Source organism: Oncorhynchus kisutch, linkage group LG16 (assembly GCF_002021735.2).
Source record: "Oncorhynchus kisutch isolate 150728-3 linkage group LG16, Okis_V2, whole genome shotgun sequence".
Classification (NCBI taxonomy): Eukaryota; Metazoa; Chordata; class Actinopteri; order Salmoniformes; family Salmonidae; genus Oncorhynchus; species Oncorhynchus kisutch.
The window spans coordinates 51681496-51700015 of record NC_034189.2 but is presented as its reverse complement, the minus strand read 5'-3'; the positions used below and the strand labels follow the sequence as shown (position 1 = coordinate 51700015).

The 18520-nt window shown below is 52.8% G+C and overlaps 1 protein-coding gene across 1 annotated transcript in view; it reads right to left on the bottom strand.

The window, feature by feature from the left end:
• Positions 1–18520, bottom strand: part of LOC109887915 (BCL-6 corepressor-like) — a 101381-nt gene that overhangs the window by 61945 nt on the left and 20916 nt on the right. The window contains exons 6-7 of the mRNA XM_031792261.1: positions 5549–5631; positions 596–4306 (exon numbers count right to left, since the gene is read on the bottom strand). Of these exons, the coding sequence (XP_031648121.1) occupies positions 596–4306; positions 5549–5551 (3714 nt within the window). The 5' untranslated portion in view covers positions 5552–5631. The remainder of the gene's footprint in view (positions 1–595; positions 4307–5548; positions 5632–18520) is intronic.

Sequence of the window (18520 nt, the reverse complement as noted above, 5' to 3'; positions counted from 1 at the left end):
CACACACATACACAGCCCGCAGCTTAGCTTCTGCCTGGCTGAGCAGCACGGGAACACACACACACACACACACAGCGTGTTGTGTTCACTCGCTCTCTCTGCGAACTAAAACACCACCGCAGTGGAGGGCAGCTCCACGGGCTCATAGCGTGGGCGGGGGTGAGGAGGCGGGAGGATTGCAGGAAGGGAGGGAGGGAGACAGAGGGGAGGCAAGGCAACGGCCAACAGTAATTATACTGGAGCTTGTGGAGACGGGGCTTGGCAGGGCAGGGGGGCTGATACAGAGCAGAGAGCTTTGTACTTCCAACTCCACTGCTCTCTATAGACCACCATGTCCTTTAGATCTGCCCAGTGAAACCTGACTGGCTGAAATCTTAGAAAGACCCATCCTATCAGTCTTCCTTCCTTATGGTCCAAACTGCTAAAACACCAGATGAAAGTCATCATCAAATCCCAAATCTTGATTTTCAATCAGGTGTGTTTTTCCTGGGTTGGAACAAAAGCCAACACATACTGCTTCGCTGTAGGAACCAGGAAAGGAGATGATTTTAAAGACTTTAAAAGGGTTAGGTATGTATGTGTTCTGGGAGATTACCTGCAGTGCCCGCTGCTCTCTGCTTAGCTTGCTGGAGTCGGCGTAAAGCTCGGTGGTGACACACTTGATGCGGTCACCAACGTAGCCAGAGGAGTTAGCGATGCGCTTGGCCAGGCTGGACCTCCTGGCCCTGGGGCAGCCTTGGTCGTCGTACTCCTCACCCTCGTGGGACTCTGTGTCCGTGTGCATGTCCTTGTCCAGGTCCGAGTAGTGGTCCATGGTCCTTTCATTCCTAAACCCAGATTCGTTCAAGGTGCGTTCCCTAGGAGAGTGGTCTGCGGAGGTGCGGTCCTCGGAAGAGCGGACCCTACATGTAAGATCCACACGTGTACGGTCCCAAGAGCTGCGGTCCTTAAAAGTACAGTCCTCATGCGTATGGTCCCAGAAACTGCGGTCCCCAGAACTACGGTCCACAGAGGTGTGGTCCTCAAAAGTACAGTCCCTGCTCTTAAGGCCCTCTAAAGATTGGTCTCTACAGTCCCAAGAGGTGCGGTCTCCAGAAGTCCTTGCGCAGCGAAGGGTCTGCTCCTCTGGCAGGTCAGAGATGGGGCTGCTTTCTGAAGGGCTGGGGCTGTCCTCCTCATGTCTGGGGAAAGGGCAGGGGGAGAGGGAGGGGGGCTCAGGACAGAGGGAGGAAGGGTGGAAGCCCAGCCACAGCTGGCTGCGTTGCTGCTGGTCTGCCTGCCTGTGGGCCTGGCCTGGCCTGAGTTCAACAGCCTGGCCGGTACGGAGCATGTGCTGGAGCTCTGCCTCTCTCCCCTCGTTTCTCCCGATACTCCCACTACCCACAGGTTTGGAAGGGTCGCCTCTCTTAGCGCATGGAGAGACAGCTTTGGTCAGGGGAGAGTCGCTGTCCCCATCGTCTTGGATTAAGTCGATACAGACTATCTCCTCTCTAGCTCCCGTCAGGGGCTTGTGGTTGAGGCTCTTTGAGCCCAGGCCTGTGGACCTGTCGGTCTCTCTGTCCCCTCTGCGGGTGTGTTTAGTGTCTGGGGCCTGGGTCTTGTAGGCCGGGGCAGAGCCCTCGTGGTGCTGCCAAATCTTCTCCTTGGGCCTGGACCTGAGCTCCTGCAGGCGCTCGCTGGTCTTGAGGTCCAGGCTTGTGTGGGGGGAGGACATGAGGGGGTGGACCATCTCCTGGGAGTCATGGAAGGTCAGGTAGTCCCCGTGGCTGGGGGGGATGCCGTATGGGAGGCCATGCTTTGGGGGCAGGCGGGGTGGGTACAGGCTGCTGCTGCCCAGCAGAACAGGGTGAGGGTACAGTGGGCCTTTGCCTGGCATGGACATGTGGGGCAGGGACATGCTCTCCTGGACCGAGTAGGGCAGGTATCTGTTAGCGTAAGCTAGGCTAGGGGGCAGATAGCCGTCACTCTGGGGGAGGTAGAGGTGGCTGGGGGGGTGGCCGGATGGATGGCTGTTGTCTAAGTGGGGCGGCTGCTGGGGTTTGAAGGGCATCTCCTGAGCCTCTGGTTTCTTCAGGGGTTTCCCAGAAGAGGGATGGCTGCCCACTCTGTTGGAAGAGGGGGCTGTCTCAGAGTAGTTGGGGGAGGATCTTAGCCAATCACCGTTGACCTTGGGAGAGGGGGAGGCAGAGGACGGTCGGCTCCCAGAAGGGGCTAGCACAGCTGGGGCATGGCTGGGGGCGACAGCCCCATCGACCTCACCAATCCTGGGACAGGAAGAGCTTCGCTGCTGCGGCGAAGACAAGTTCTCCAGGTTTTTATGTTTGATGACGGAGGGGTCTTTGTTGTGGTTGGCGTCTGAGCTGGAGCTGTCGTGGACCGGGGTCGGGCTGGGCACCACCCAGGAGGAGCGTAAAGTGCTAATGATCTCAGGCCTCTCAGAGGTTTTGGAGGAAGCCCCTGACGGGGAGAGGGTCTCTTTGAGGAGCTCCCGGCTGGGTGGTAAGCCGTATCGAGCCGCGGGCGAGTAGCCCGGCTTAGCCAAGGCCTCTAGTTTTGGGGGGAATCCGTTGGGGGAGCCTTCCAACTCCAGGATTTTGGCTGACAGATCCAGAGGCTTGTCCGCAGGGTCTTTGGCAGGAGCCTGTAGTACTGCTGGTCTATCAGAGGACAAAGTCTTTAAAGGGGACTGGCTCCGCTTCCTTTCCCCATTCCTCCCCACATTCCTGTGCTCTGAGCTGCTGCCCTGCTCTTTGGCTTTGTGGGTGTTGCTGCCGGACCGCACCGGGGAGCGGTGCTCAGAGGACATGCTGCTCATGTAGAAAGGATGGGACACCGACAGGGAGGAAGAGGTGGTGGTGGTGGAGGAGCAGGGAGGGCTTCTGAACAGTGACTTCTGGATGTCCAAAGTGCTGTTGTCTATGAGAGGAGAGGGGGGAGGGACTGAGGTCTGGGGAGGGGCTGTGCGGGGGGACTGCATTATAAGTGCTTGGGTGGAGTCCACTGGTAGGCTGCTGCTAATGCCAGTCCCAGCACTACTACTGGTAATACTGCTACTGTTGTGAATGCTGCTGCTGCCAGAGCTCTTACTAGAGGAAGTCCGGCTGAGCTTACTACTGCTGCTGTTGTTGTTGTGCTGCCTGTCACTATGGGACTGGGGCTGCCTGTCTCTACTGTGTGACTGGTGATGGGGTTGGGACTGCCTGTCACTATGTGACTGGGGTTGGGACTGGGGCTGCCTGTCACTGTGTGACTGGTGATGGGGTTGGGACTGGGGCTGCCTGTCACTATGTGACTGGTGATGGGGTTGGGACTGGGGCTGCCTGTCACTATGTGACTGGTGATGGGGTTGGGACTGGGGCTGCCTGTCACTATGTGACTGGTGATGGGGTTGGGACTGGGGCTGCCTGTCACTATGTGACTGGTGATGGGGTTGGGACTGGGGCTGCCTGTCACTATGTGACTGGTGATGGGGTTGGGACTGGGACTGCCTGTCACTATGTGACTGGTGATGGGGTTGGGACTGGGGCTGCCTGTCACTATGTGACTGGTGATGGGGTTGGGACTGCTGGTGGGCCTGGTGCTGCTGGTGAAGCTGGGAACCGTAGGGGGAGGCCTCGTGGTGGATCCGGGGCCCCAGGCCCTGCATCGGGGAGAGGGTGTTGGGGACCACCGTGGCCATGGGGATCCTCATAGGAGGGGCCAGGGGGGAGGAGATGGGGGCCGGGGGGTACGGGGGCATGTAGAAGAGGCGCTCTGCCCCAGCAGCACTACCCCCCGCCCCTCCACACAGGGACTGGTAGGCCAGGTGCTGGGGCAGGTAGGGTGAGGGCTGGGACAGGAACGAGGCCTTGTACATGTTGAGGGCTGCGTATTTGGAGGAGTCCAGGAAGGGGTACAGTCCGGGGTCCGCGTACGGGTTTACTGCCCAGGGAAGTCGCAGGAAGCCGTTGTTGCCGTTGAGGCCCAGCTCAGAGGGTTTATCTCCAGGCCCCACACGCCGCTCCATTCCCAGGCCCTCCCCTCCTCCACCAGGCCTCTGCAACCCAGGGGGAGAGCTCTTATACAGACCCACATAACCGTTACCAGGCTTCCTGCCGTCCAAGGTCAACCCTTCGGGTTTGTAGACTAGGTCGTAGCCCAGGGGCAAGGAGGAGACCCCCTCCCTGGCTTTTTCGGAGGCGGACAAGGTGCGGATGCCCGGGTAGACCATCCCTCCGTGGACGCGGAGGCTCTCCCTCATCAGGCTGCTACGGTCCATGCCCAGGGCAGCTAGCGGGTTCATTCTGCAAGCAGCACTCGCATCCACCTGCAACAAGACAACACACAACGCCAAAGAGAGGGATGAGAGACTGAGCCTTATAGCACTAAAGGGATGATATTCTCATTTATACATGTTTATGGTTTCTCAGCATACTGTGGAGTCCTATTAGACAAGCTCTTGTGATATTACATTAGAGAACATTAAAGTGAATAAACTCACTTTTGGAAATATAATAAGTTGAATTTCCCCTCAATAAAAACAGATCCACTATCAACTTTTAAAGCTGTAGTAAGACCCTCTTTAACAGTTAACACAAATCAAGAGACCACTATCCGTAGACGTGGGTATATTTTGTAGAATTTCCATTAGAGGCACATTAGTAATACATCTCCATTAATCAAGCACGGGGGGATTCATTTAACAGAGAGCTCCATTTTAAAATGCCCTGTCTCCATACTGTAACCACAACACTTAAGAACACGTCTCCGGACCCACTCTACAACAAGGGAAAGTCAAGGTCATTGGAGAGACGCCACACAAGCAGCAGAATATGGAGCCTTGCTTTGCAAATGGCACCTTATTCCCTATTTAGAGCACTACTCTGGTCAAAAGTAGTGCACTACATAGGGAATAGGGTGCCATTGGATTGAATCCTTGCTCTATCTGGCTCTTGTAAGAGGGAAGCGCTAGCTGCAGCTGATTCCTAACAGGGGAAGAGAAGCCTTTGAGGCAGCCAGGAAAACGACATGTATGAGTCTGATCCATCATCACTAGCATGGGGATTCATGTCTACCTGGATTGCTGATGTACCGCTACAGTAGACCAGCCCTCTGTTCTACTCCCACAGACCAAACCATACCTGGGTTCAAACAGTATTGGTTTTTATTCAAATACTTCAGCTGCACTTGACTGAGCCTGCCTGGCGCAATGGAACCAATGAAATCGTCCCAAAAGTGCACATTTTCACCCAACTCATACTGCAAGGCTCAATCAAACACTCAAAGTATTTTGCCTGCCATAGAGCGAGTCCATGACAGAGTAGAGTACTGATGCCAGGAAGTGGATTAATTGAGTATCCTGCCTGCCCACGGTACGGGGGCGGCTGTTTGATTCATCTCCTATTGGATCAACTGCAGGACCCATTTAGAAATGATAGCAGGCAGCCCAGTGGAGGAGTAGCTACACCACAGTAATCCTACATCCAAATGAAAACCAAAGCCCTTGTGGAGGGCTCTTCCAGGTCTGCCATACACTACATTACAGAGAGGGCTTCATATCGTAGCTTACCATGCTTTGTGTGATGTGGTGGTTCCTGGATGGTTAGATCCACATGGGTAGTCGGCCTCCCACCATCCCTCACTGGTACAATCCTGTCAAGACAAAGACAGAACAACTGTGTGTTACCATCAATCAATCAATCAAATTTATAAAGCCCTTTTTACATCAGCAGACGTCACTAAATGCTTATACAGAAACCCAGCCTAAAACCCCAAAGAGCAAGCAATGCAGAAAAGCAGTGGCTAGGAAAACGTGCTTAGAAAGGCAGGAATCTAGAGCGCGACAAAGAGCGCAAGACTGAGTCAAAACAGCAGGTGACAAGGTAGCAGGTCGGGCGAACTGGTCAGGGTTCCTCTTAGAAAGAAAATATACAACTATCGGAACTAAGACGACAAATAATTGATGTTGGCACAAGATGGAGGGAGTTGAAGCAAAACTAACTAAATGATGCTGGTATGTGTATTGTTAAGAAAATAAAATCTTTGAACAAAAAAAGAAACCCAGCCTGAAACCGGGAGAGAGGAGGAAACCAAGAGAGAGGAAGAAACCGAGAGAGAGGAAGAAACCAGGAGAGAGGAGGAAACAGAGAGAGAAGAAGAAACCGAGAGAGAGGAGGAAACCGAGAGAGAGGAAGAAACCGAGAGAGAGGAGCAAACCGAGAGAGAGGAAGAAACTGAGAGAGGAGCAAACCGAGAGAGAGGAAGAAACTGAGAGAGGAGGAAAACAAGAGAGAAGAAACTGAGAGAGGAGGAAACCAAGAGAGAAGAAACTGAGAGAGGAGGAAACCGAGAGAGAGGAGGAAACCGAGAGAGAGGAGGAAACCGAGAGAGAGGAAGAAACTGAGAGAGGAGGAAACCAAGAGAGAAGAAACTGAGAGAGGAGGAAACCGAGAGAGGAGAAAACTGAGAGAGGAAGAAACTGAGAGAGGAGGAAACCGAGAGAGAGGAAGAAACTGAGAGAGGAGGAAACCAAGAGAGAAGAAACTGAGAGAGGAGGAAACCGAGAGAGAGGAAGAAACTGAGAGAGGAGGAAACCAAGAGAGAAGAAACTGAGAGAGGAGGAAACCGAGAGAGGAGGAAACCAAGAGAGAAGAAACTGAGAGAGGAGGCAACCGAGAGAGAGGAGGGAATCGAGAGAGAGGAGGCAACCGAGAGAGAGGAGGAAACCGAGAGAGAGGAGGAAACCGAGAGAGAGGAAGAAACTGAGAGAGGAGGAAACCAAGAGAGAAGAAACTGAGAGAGGAGGAAACCAAGAGAGAAGAAACTGAGAGAGGAGGAAACCGAGAGATGAGAAAACTGAGAGAGGAGGAAACCGAGAGAGAAGAAACTGAGAGAGGAGGAAACCGAGAGAGAGGAGGAAACCGAGAGAGAGGAGGAAACCGAGAGAGAGGAGGAAAAACCGAGAGAGGAGGAAACCGAGAGAGGAGAAACCGAGAGAGAGGAAGTAACTGAGAGAGAGGAGAAAACCGAGAGAGAGGAAGTAACTGAGAGAGAGGAGGAAACCGAGAGAGAGGAGGAAACCGAGAGAGGAGGAAACCGAAAGAGAGGAAGAAACCGAGAGAGAGGAAGAAACCGAGAGAGGAGGAAACCGAGAGAGAGGAGGCAACGGAGAGAGAGGAGGAAACCGAGAGAGAGGAGGAAACCGAGAAAGAGGAGGAAACCGAGAGGAGGAAACCGAGAGAGAGGAGTGAAACCGAGTGAGAGGAGGAAACCGAGAGAGAGGAGTGAAACCGAGTGAGAGGAGCAAAACCGAGAGATAGGAGGAAAACCGAGAGAGTAGAAACCGAGAGAGAGGAGGAAACCGAGAGAGAGAGGAGGAACCGAGAGAGAGGAAGAAACCGAGAGAGAGGAGGAAACCGAGAGAGGAAGTAACCGAGAGAGGAGGTAACCGAGAGAGAGGAGGAATCTGAGAGAGGAAGTAACCGAGAAGAGGACGTAACCGAGAGAGAGGAGGAAACCGAGAGAGAGGAGAAAACCAAGAGAGGAGGAAACCGAGAGAGAGGAGGAACCGAGAGAGAGGAGGCAACCGAGAGAGAAAAAGAAACTGAGAGAGGAGGAGGAAACCGAGAGAGAGGAAGAAACCGGGAGAGCAGACAACCGAGAGAGAGGAAGAAACCGAGAGAGAGGAAGAAACCGAGAGAGAGGAAGAAACCGAGAGAGAGGAGGAAACCGAGAGAGGGGAAAACAGAGAGAGAGGAGGAAACCGAGAGAGGAGGAAACCAAGAGAGAAGAAACTGAGAGAGGAGGAACCAAGAGAGAAGAAACTGAGAGAGGAGAAACCGAGAGAGAGGAGGAAATCGAGAGAGAGGAGGAAACCGAGAGAGAGGAGGAAACCGAGAGAGAGGAGAAACTGAGAGAGGAGGAAACCAAGAGAGAAGAAACTGAGAGAGGAGGAAACCGAGAGAGGAGAAAACTGAGAGAGGAAGAAACTGAGAGGAGGAAACCGAGAGAGAGGAAGAAACTGAGAGAGGAGGAAACCAAGAGAGAAGAAACTGAGAGAGGAGGAAACCGAGAGAGAGGAGGAAACCGAGAGAGAGGAGGAAACCGAGAGAGGAGGAAACCGAGAGAGAGGAGGAAACCGAGAGAGAGGAGGAAAAACCGAGAGAGGAGGTAACCGAGAGAGGAGAAAACCGAGAGAGAGGAAGTAACTGAGAGAGAGGAGAAAACCGAGAGAGAGGAGGCAACCGAGAGAGAAAAAGAAACTGAGAGAGGAGGAGGAAACCGAGAGAGAGGAAGAAACCGGGAGAGCAGACAACCGAGAGAGAGGAAGAAACTGAGAGAGGAGGAAACCGAGAGAGAGGAAGAAACCGAGAGAGAGGAGGAAACCGAGAGAGGGGAAAACAGAGAGAGGAGGAAACCGAGAGAGAGGAGAACTGAGAGAGAAGAAACCGAGAGAGGAAGAAACCGAGAGAGGAGGAAACCGAGAGAGCGAAGAACCGAGAGGGGGAAAGGAAAAAGCGAGAGAAAGGAGGCAACTGAGAGAGAGGAGGAAACCGAGAGAGGAGGCAACGGAGAGAGAGAGGAAACCGAGAGAGAGGAGGAAACCGAGAAAGAGGAGGAAACCGAGAGAGGAGGAAACCGGAGAGAGAGGAGTGAAACCGAGTGAGAGGAGGAAACCGGAAGAGAGGAGTGAAACCGAGTGAGAGGAGCAAACCGAGAGATAGGAGGAAACCGAGAGAGTAGAAACCGAGAGAGAGGAGGAAACCGAGAGAGAGGAAGAAACCGAGAGAGGAAGTAACCGAGAGAGGAGGTAACCGAGAGAGAGGAGGAAACTGAGATAGGAAGTAACCGAGAGAGGAGGTTACCGAGAGAGAGGAGGAAACCGAGAGAGAGGAGAAAACCAAGAGAGGAGGAAACCGAGAGAGAGGAGGAAACCGAGAAGAGAGGCAACCGAGAGAGAAAAAGAAACTGAGAGAGGAGGAAACTGAGAGAGAGGAAGAAACCGGGAGAGCAGACAAACCGACGAAGAGAGGAAGAAACTGAGAGAGGAGGGAACACGAGGAGAGAGAAGAACTGAGAGAGAGGAGGAAACCGAGAGGAGAGAAAACAGAGAGAGAGGAGGAAACCGAGAGAAAGGAAGGAAACTGAGAGAGGGAAGAAACCGAGAAGAGAAGAAACCGAGAGAGGAAAGAAACCGAGAGAGGAGGAAACCCGAGAGAGAGAAAGAAACCAAGAGGAGAAACCAGAGAGAGAGGAGAAAACCCGAGAGAGAGGAGAAAACCCGAGAGAGAGGAGAAAACCCCGAGAGAGAGGAGGAGGAAACCGAGAGCAAGAGGAGGAAACCGAGAGAGAGGAGGAAACCGAGAGAGAGGAGGGAAACGAGAGAGAGGAGGGAACCTAGAGAGAAGAGGCAACGAGAGAGAGGAAGAAACCGAGAGAGAGGAAGAAACCGAGAGAGAGGAAGAAACCGAGAGAGAGGAGGAAACCGAGAGAGAGGTGGAAACCGAGAGAGGAGGAAACCGAGAGAGGAAGTAACCGAGAGAGAAGAGGAAAATGAGAGAGAGGAAGAAACCGGGAGAGGAGGAAACCGAGAGAGAGGAAGAAACTGAGAGAGAGGAAGAAACCGAGAGAGAGGAAGAAACTGAGAGAGAGGAGGGAACCGAGAGAGAGGAAGAAACCGAGAGAGGGGAGGAACCGAGAGAGAGGAGGACACCGAGAGAGAGGAAGAAACTGAGAGAGGAAGAAACCCGAGAGAGAGGAAGAAACTGAGAGAGGAGGAAACCGAGAGAGGAGAAAACCAGAGAGAGAGGAAGAAACTGAGAGAGGAGGAAACAGAGAGAGGAGGAAAAAGAGAAAGAGGAGGAAACCGAGAGAGAGGAGGAAACCGAGAGAGAGGAGGAAACCGAGAGAGCGGAAGAAATTGAGAGAGGAGGCAACCGAGAGAGATGAAGAAACTGAGAGAGAGGAAGAAACCGAGAGAGAGGAAGAAACAGAGAGAGGAGGAAACCGAGAGAGAGGTGGAAACGAGGAGAGGAACGAGAGAGAAGACCGAGAGAGACGAAGCAGAAACCGAGAGAGGAGAGGAGGAACCCGAGAGAGGAAAGTACCCGAGAGAGAGGAGGAAAACGAGAGAGAGGAAGGAAACCGGGGGGAGGAGGAAGGAACCGAGAGAGGAGGAAACGAGGAGAGAGAGGGAAAACCGGAGAGGAGGAAACCGAGGAGAGGAAGAGGCGGAAACCGAAGGAGAGAGGAAGAAACTGAGAGAGGAAGAACCCCGAGAGAGAGGAAGATACTGAGAGAGGAGGAGGAAACCGAGGAGAGGAGAACACCCGAGAGAGAGGAAGAAACTGAGAGAGGAGGAAAACCGATGAGGAGGCAACGAGAGAGGATGAAACTGAGAGAGGAGAAAAAGTAGAGGAGGAAACCGAGAGAGGAGGAAACCGAGAGAGAGGACGGTAACAGAGAGAGCGGAGAAATGAGAGAGGAGGGAACCGAGAGAGATGAAGAAACCGAGAGAGAGGAAGAAACCGAGAGAGAGGAAGAAACAGAGAGAGAGGCGGAAACCGAGAGAGAGGTGGAAAACGAGAGAGAGGAGGAAACCGAGAGAGAGGAATAACCGAGAGAGAGAGGAGGAAACCGAGAGAGGAAGTACCCGAGAGAGAGGAGGAAACGAGAGAGGAGGAAACCGAGAGAGGAGGAAACCGAGAGAGAGGAGGAAACCGAGAGAGAGGAGGAAACNACCGAGAGAGGGGAGGAAACCGAGAGAGAGGAGGAAACCGAGAGAGAGGAAGAAACGAGAAGAGGAAGAAACCGAGAGAGAGGAAGAAACTGAGAGAGGAGGAAACCGAGAGAGGAAGAAAACCAGAGAGAGAGGAAGAAACCTGAGAGAGGAGGAAACAGAGAGAGGAGGAAAAAGAGAAAGAGGAGGAAACCGAGAGAGAGGAGGAAACCGAGAGAGAGGAGGAAACCGAGAGAGAGGAAGAAACTGAGAGAGGAGGCAACCGAGAGAGAGGAAGAAACTGAGAGAGAGGAAGAAACCGAGAGAGAGGAAGAAACAGAGAGAGGAGGAAACCGAGAGAGAGGTGGAAAACGAGAGAGAAGGAAACCGAGAGAGACGAAGAAACCGAGAGAGAGAGGAGGAACCGAGAGAGGAAGAACCCGAGAGAGAAGAGGAAAACGAGAGAGAGGAAGAAAACGAGGGAGAAGGAAAACCGAGAGAGGAGGAAACCGAGAGAGAGAGGGAAACCGAGAAGAGGAAGAGAAACCGAGAGAGAGGAGGAAACGAGAGAGAGAAGAAACTGAGAGAGGAAGAAACCCGAGAGAGAGGAAGAAACCGAGAGAGGAGGAAACCGAGAGAGGGAGAAACCGAGAGAGAGGAAGAAACTGAGAGAGGAGGAAACCGAGAGAGGAGGAAACCGAGAGAGGATGAAACTGAGAGAGGAGGAAAAAGTAGAGGAGAAACCGAGAGAGGAGGAAACCGAGAGAGAGGAGGAACAGAGAGAGCGGAAGAACTGAGAGAGGAGGAAACCGAGAGAGATGAAGAAACCGAGAGAGAGGAAGAAACCGAGAGAGAGGAAGAAAAGAGAGAGAGGAGGAAACCGAGAGAGAGGTGGAAAACGAGAGAGAGGAGGAAACCGAGAGAGAGGAAGAACCGAGAGAGAGAGGAGGAAACCGAGAGAGGAAGAACCCGAGAGAAGAAGGAGGAAAACGAGAGAGGAGGAACCGAGAGAGGAGGAAACCGAGAGAGAGGAGGAAACCGAGAGAGGGAGGAAACCGAGAGAGAGGAGGAAACCGAGAAAGAGGAGAAACCGAGAGAGGAGGAAACCGAGAGAGAGGAGTGAAACCGAGTGGAGGAGGAAACCGAGAGAGAGGAGTGAAACCGAGTGAGAGGAGCAAAACCGAGAGATAGAGGAAACCGAGAGAGTAGAAACCGAGAGAGAGGAGGAAACCGAGAGAGAGGAGAAACCGAGAGAGGAAGTACCGAGAGAGGAGGTAACCGAGAGAGAGGAGGAAACTGAGAGAGGAAGTAACCGAGAGAGGAGGTTACCGAGAGAGAGGAGGAAACCGAGAGAGAGGAGAAACCAAGAGAGGAGGAAACCGAGAGAGAGGAGGAAACCGAGAGAGAGGCAACCGAGAGAGAAAAAGAAACTGAGAGAGGAGGAAACTGAGAGAGAGGAAGAAACCGGGAGAGCAGACAACCGAGAGAGAGGAAGAAACTGAGAGAGGAGGAAACCGAGAGAGAGGAAGAAACTGAGAGAGAGGAGGAAACCGAGAGAGGAGAAAACAGAGAGAGAGGAGGAAACCGAGAGAAAGGAAGAAACTGAGAGAGGAAGAAACCGAGAGAGGAAGAAACCGAGAGAGGAAGAAACCGAGAGAGGAGGAAACCCGAGAGAGAGAAAGAAACCAAGATGAGAAAACCAGAGAGAGAGGAGAAAACCCGAGAGAGAGGAGAAAACCCGAGAGAGAGGAGAAAACCCGAGAGAGAGGAGGAACCGAGAGAGAGGAGGAAACCGAGAGAGAGGAGGGAAACCGAGAGAGAGAGGAAACCGAGAGAGAGGAGGGAACCTAGAGAGAAGAGGCAACCGAGAGAGAGGAAGAAACCGAGAGAGAGGAAGAAACCGAGAAAGAGGAAGAAACGAGAGAGAGGAGGAAACCGAGAGAGAGGTGGAAACCGAGAGAGGAGGAACGAGAGAGGAAGTAACCGAGAGAGAAGAGGAAATGAGAGAGAGGAAGAAACCGGGAGAGGAAGTAACCGAGAGAGAGGAAGAAACTGAGAGAGAGGAAGAAACCGAGAGAGAGGAAGAAACTGAGAGAGAGGAGGGAACCGAGAGAGAGGAAAGAAACCGAGAGAGGGGAGGAACCGAGAGAGAGGAGGACACCGAGAGAGAGGAAGAAACTGAGAGAGGAAGAAACCCGAGAGAGAGGAAGAAACTGAGAGAGGAGGAAACCGAGAGAGGAGAAAACCAGAGAGAGAGGAAGAAACTGAGAGAGGGAGGAAACAGAGAGAGGAGGAAAAAGAGAAAGAGGAGGAAACCGAGAGAGAGGAGGAAACCGAGAGAGAGGAGGAAACCGAGAGAGCGGAAGAAATTGAGAGAGGAGGCAACCGAGAGAGATGAAGAAACTGAGAGAGAGGAAGAAACCGAGAGAGAGGAAGAAACAGAGAGAGGAGGAAACCGAGAGAGAGGTGGAAAACGAGAGAGAAGGAAACCGAGAGAGACGAAGAAACCGAGAGAGAGAGGAGGAACCCGAGAGAGGAAGTACCCGAGAGAGAGGAGGAAAACGAGAGAGAGGAAGAAACCGGGGGAGGAGGAAACCGAGAGAGGAGGAAAACCGAGAGAGAGAGAGGGAAACCGAGAGAGGAGGAAACCGAGAGAGAGGCGGAAACCGAGAGAGAGGAAGAAACTGAGAGAGAAGAAACCCGAGAGAGAGGAAGAAACTGAGAGAGGAGGAAACCGAGAGAGGAGAACACCCGAGAGAGAGGAAGAAACTGAGAGAGGAGGAAACCGAGAGAGGAGGCAACCGAGAGAGGATGAAACTGAGAGAGGAGGAAAAAGTAGAGGAGGAAACCGAGAGAGGAGGAAACCGAGAGAGAGGAGGTAACAGAGAGAGCGGAAGAAACTGAGAGAGGAGGGAACCGAGAGAGATGAAGAAACCGAGAGAGAGGAAGAAACCGAGAGAGAGGAAGAAACAGAGAGAGAGGCGGAAACCGAGAGAGAGGTGGAAAACGAGAGAGAGGAGGAAACCGAGAGAGGAATAAACCGAGAGAGAGAGGAGGAAACCGAGAGAGGAAGTACCCGAGAGAGAGGAGGAAAACGAGAGAGGAGGAAACCGAGAGAGAGAGGGAAACCGAGAGAGAGAGGAAACCGAGAGAGAGGAGGAAACCGAGAGAGGAGGTAACCGAGAGAGAGGAGGAAACCAAGAGAGGAGGAAACCGAGAGAGAGGAAGAAACCGAGAGAGAGGAAGAAACAGAGAGAGAGGAAGTAACCGAGAGAGAGGTGGAAAACGAGAGAGAGGAGGAAACGGAGAGAGAGGAAGAAACCGAGAGAGAGAGGAGGAAACCGGGAGAGAGAGGAGTAAACCGAGAGAGAGAGAGGAGGAAACCGAGAGAGGAGGTACCCGAGAGAGAGGAGGAAAACGAGAGAGAGGAAGAAACCGAGAGAGAGGAAGAAACCGAGAGAGGGAAGAAACCGAGAGAGGGGAAGAAACCGAGAGAGAGGAAGAAACCGAGAGAGAGGAAGAAACCGAGAGAGAGGAGGAAACCAAGAGAGGAGGAACCGAGAGAGGAGGAAACCGAGAGAGGAGGAAACTGAGAGAGAGGAGGAAAAAAGAGAGAGAGGAGGAAACCGAGAGAGGAGGCAACCGAGAGAGGAGGAAACCAAGAGAGAGGAGGAAACCGAGAGAGAGGAGGAAACCGAGAGAGGTGGAAGAAACCGAGAGAGAGGAAGAAACCGAGAGAGAGGAAGAAACCGAGAGAGAGGAGGAAACCGAGAGAGGAAGAAACCGAGAGAGAGGAGGAAACCGAGAGAGAGGAGGAAACTGAGAGAGGAGAAAAAAGAGAGAGGATGAAACTGAGAGAGGAGGAACCAAGAGAGGAGGAAAAAGAGAGAGAGGAGGAAACCGAGAGAGAGGAGGAAACCGAGAGAGCGGAAGAAACTGAGAGAGGAGGCAACCGAGAGAGATGAAGAAACGAGAGAGAGGAAGAAATCGAGAGAGGAAGAAACCGAGAGAGAGGTGGAAAACGAGAGAGAGGAGGAAACCGAGAGAGAGGAAAAACCGAGAGAGAGGAAGAAACTGAGAGAGGAAGAAACCGAGAGAGGAAGAAACCGAGAGAGGAGGAAACCGAGAGAGCGGAAAGAAACCGAGAGGAGGAAAGGAAAAAAGCGAGAGAAAGGAGGAAACTGAGAGAGAGGAGGAAACCGAGAGAGGAGGCAACGGAGAGAGAGGAGGAAACCGAGAGAGAGGAGGAAACCGAGAAAGAGGAGGAAACCGAGAGAGGAGGAAACCGAGAGAGAGGAGTGAAACCGAGTGAGAGGAGGAAACCGAGAGAGAGGAGTGAAACCGAGTGAGAGGAGCAAACCGAGAGATAGGAGGAAACCGAGAGAGTAGAAACCGAGAGAGGAGGAAACCGAGAGAGAGGAAGAAACCGAGAGAGGAAGTAACCGAGAGAGGAGGTAACCGAGAGAGAGGAGGAAACTGAGAGAGGAAGTAACCGAGAGAGGAGGTTACCGAGAGAGAGGAGGAAACCGAGAGAGAGGAGAAAACCAAGAGAGGAGGAAACCGAGAGAGAGGAGGAAACCGAGAGAGAGGCAACCGAGAGAGAAAAAGAAACTGAGAGAGGAGGAAACTGAGAGAGAGGAAGAAACCGGGAGAGCAGACAACCGAGAGAGAGGAAGAAACTGAGAGAGGAGGAAACCGAGAGAGAGGAAGAAACTGAGAGAGAGGAGGAAACCGAGAGAGGAGAAAACAGAGAGAGAGGAGGAAACCGAGAGAAAGGAAGAAACTGAGAGAAAGGAAGAAACCGAGAGAGTAGAAACCGAGAGAGGAAGAAACCGAGAGAGGAGGAAACCCGAGAGAGAGAAAGAAACCAAGAGGAGAAAACCAGAGAGAGAGGAGAAAACCCGAGAGAGAGGAGAAAACCCGAGAGAGAGGAGAAAACCCGAGAGAGAGGAGAAAACCCGAGAGAGAGGAGGAAACCGAGAGAGAGGAGGAAACCGAGAGAGAGGAGGAAACCGAGAGAGAGGAGGAAACCGAGAGAGAGGAGGGAACCTAGAGAGAAGAGGCAACCGAGAGAGAGGAAGAAACCGAGAGAGAGGAAGAAACCGAGAGAGAGGAAGAAACCGAGAGAGAGGAGGAAACCGAGAGAGAGGTGGAAACCGAGAGAGGAGGAAACCGAGAGAGGAAGTAACCGAGAGAGAAGAGGAAAATGAGAGAGAGGAAGAAACCGAGAGAGAGGAAGAAACTGAGAGAGAGGAGGGAACCGAGAGAGAGGAAGAAACCGAGAGAGGGGAGGAACCGAGAGAGAGGAGGACACCGAGAGAGAGGAAGAAACTGAGAGAGGAAGAAACCCGAGAGAGAGGAAGAAACTGAGAGAGGAGGAAACCGAGAGAGGAGAAAACCAGAGAGAGAGGAAGAAACTGAGAGAGGAGGAAACAGAGAGAGGAGGAAAAAGAGAAAGAGGAGGAAACCGAGAGAGAGGAGGAAACCGAGAGAGAGGAGGAAACCGAGAGAGCGGAAGAAATTGAGAGAGGAGGCAACCGAGAGAGATGAAGAAACTGAGAGAGAGGAAGAAACAGAGAGAGGAGGAAACCGAGAGAGAGGTGGAAAACGAGAGAGAAGGAAACCGAGAGAGACGAAGAAACCGAGAGAGAGAGAGGAGACACCGAGAGAGGAAGTACCCGAGAGAGAGGAGGAAAACGAGAGAGAGGAAGAAACCGGGGGAGGAGGAAACCGAGAGAGGAGGAAACCGAGAGAGAGAGGGAAACCGAGAGAGGAGGAAACCGAGAGAGAGGCGGAAACCGAGAGAGAGGAAGAAACTGAGAGAGGAAGAAACCCGAGAGAGAGGAAGAAACTGAGAGAGGAGGAAACCGAGAGAGGAGAACACCCGAGAGAGAGGAAGAAACTGAGAGAGGAGGAAACCGAGAGAGGAGGCAACCGAGAGAGGATGAAACTGAGAGAGGAGGAAAAAGTAGAGGAGGAAACCGAGAGAGGAGGAAACCGAGAGAGAGGAGGTAACAGAGAGAGCGGAAGAAACTGAGAGAGGAGGGAACCGAGAGAGATGAAGAAACCGAGAGAGAGGAAGAAACCGAGAGAGAGGAAGAAACAGAGAGAGAGGCGGAAACCGAGAGAGAGGTGGAAAACGAGAGAGAGGAGGAAACCGAGAGAGAGGAATAAACCGAGAGAGAGAGGAGGAAACCGAGAGAGGAAGTACCCGAGAGAGAGGAGGAAAACGAGAGAGGAGGAAACCGAGAGAGAGAGGGAAACCGAGAGAGAGGAGGAAACCGAGAGAGAGGAGGAAACCGAGAGAGGAGGTAAACCGAGAGAGAGGAGGAAACCAAGAGAGGAGGAAACCGAGAGAGAGGAAGAAACCGAGAGAGAGGAAGAAACAGAGAGAGAGGAAGTAACCGAGAGAGAGGTGGAAAACGAGAGAGAGGAGGAAACGGAGAGAGAGGAAGAAACCGAGAGAGAGAGGAGGAAACCGGGAGAGAGAGGAGTAAACCGAGAGAGAGAGAGGAGGAAACCGAGAGAGGAAGTACCCGAGAGAGAGGAGGAAAACGAGAGAGAGGAAGAAACCGAGAGAGAGGAAGAAACCGAGAGAGGGGAAGAAACCGAGAGAGGGGGAAGAAACCGAGAGAGAGGAAGAAACCGAGAGAGAGGAAGAAACCGAGAGAGAGGAGGAAACCAAGAGAGGAGGAAACCGAGAGAGGAGGAAACCGAGAGAGGAGGAAACCGAGAGAGGAGGAAACTGAGAGAGAGGAGGAAAAAGAGAGAGAGGAGGAAACCGAGAGAGGAGGAAACCGAGAGAGGAGGAAACCAAGAGAGAGGAGGAAACCGAGAGAGAGGAGGAAACCGAGAGAGGTGGAAGAAACCGAGAGAGAGGAAGAAACCGAGAGAGAGGAAGAAACCGAGAGAGAGGAGGAAACCGAGAGAGGAAGAAACCGAGAGAGAGGAGGAAACCGAGAGAGAGGAGGAAACTGAGAGAGAGAAAAAAGAGAGAGGATGAAACTGAGAGAGGAGGAAACCAAGAGAGGAGGAAAAAAGAGAGAGAGGAGGAAACCGAGAGAGAGGAGGAAACCGAGAGAGCGGAAGAAACTGAGAGAGGAGGCAACCGAGAGAGATGAAGAAACCGAGAGAGAGGAAGAAATCGAGAGAGGAAGAAACCGAGAGAGAGGTGGAAAACGAGAGAGAGGAGGAAACCGAGAGAGAGGAAGAAACCGAGAGAGAGAGAGAGGAGGAAACCGAGAGAGAGAGGAGGAAACCGAGAGAGGAGGTACCCGAGAGAGAGGAGGAAAACGAGAGAGAGGAAGAAACCGGGAGAGGAGGAATCCGAGAGAGGAGGAAACCGAGAGAGAGAGGGAAACCGAGAGAGAGAGAGGGAAACCGAGAGGAGGAAAACGAGAGAGAGGAGGAAAACGAGAGAGAGGAGGAAACCGAGAGAGAGGAGGAAACCGATAGAGAGGAAGAAACCGGGAGAGGAGGAAGAAACCGAGAGAGGAGGAAACCGAGAGAGGAGGAAACCGAGAGAGGAGGAAACCGAAAGAGAGGAGGCAACCGAGAGAGGAGGTAACCGAGAGAGGAGGTAACCGAGAGAGGAGGAAACTGAGAGAGAGGAGGAAAAAGAGAGAGAGGAGGAAACCGAGAGAGAGGAGGAAACCGAGAGAGAGGAGGAAACCGAGAGAGCGGAAGAAACTGAGAGAGAGGTGGAAAACGAGAGAGAGGAGGAAACCGAGAGAGAGGAAGAAACCGAGAGAGAGAGGAGGAAACCGAGAGAGAGAGGAGGAAACCGAGAGAGAGAGGAGGAAACCGAGAGAGAGGAGGTAACAG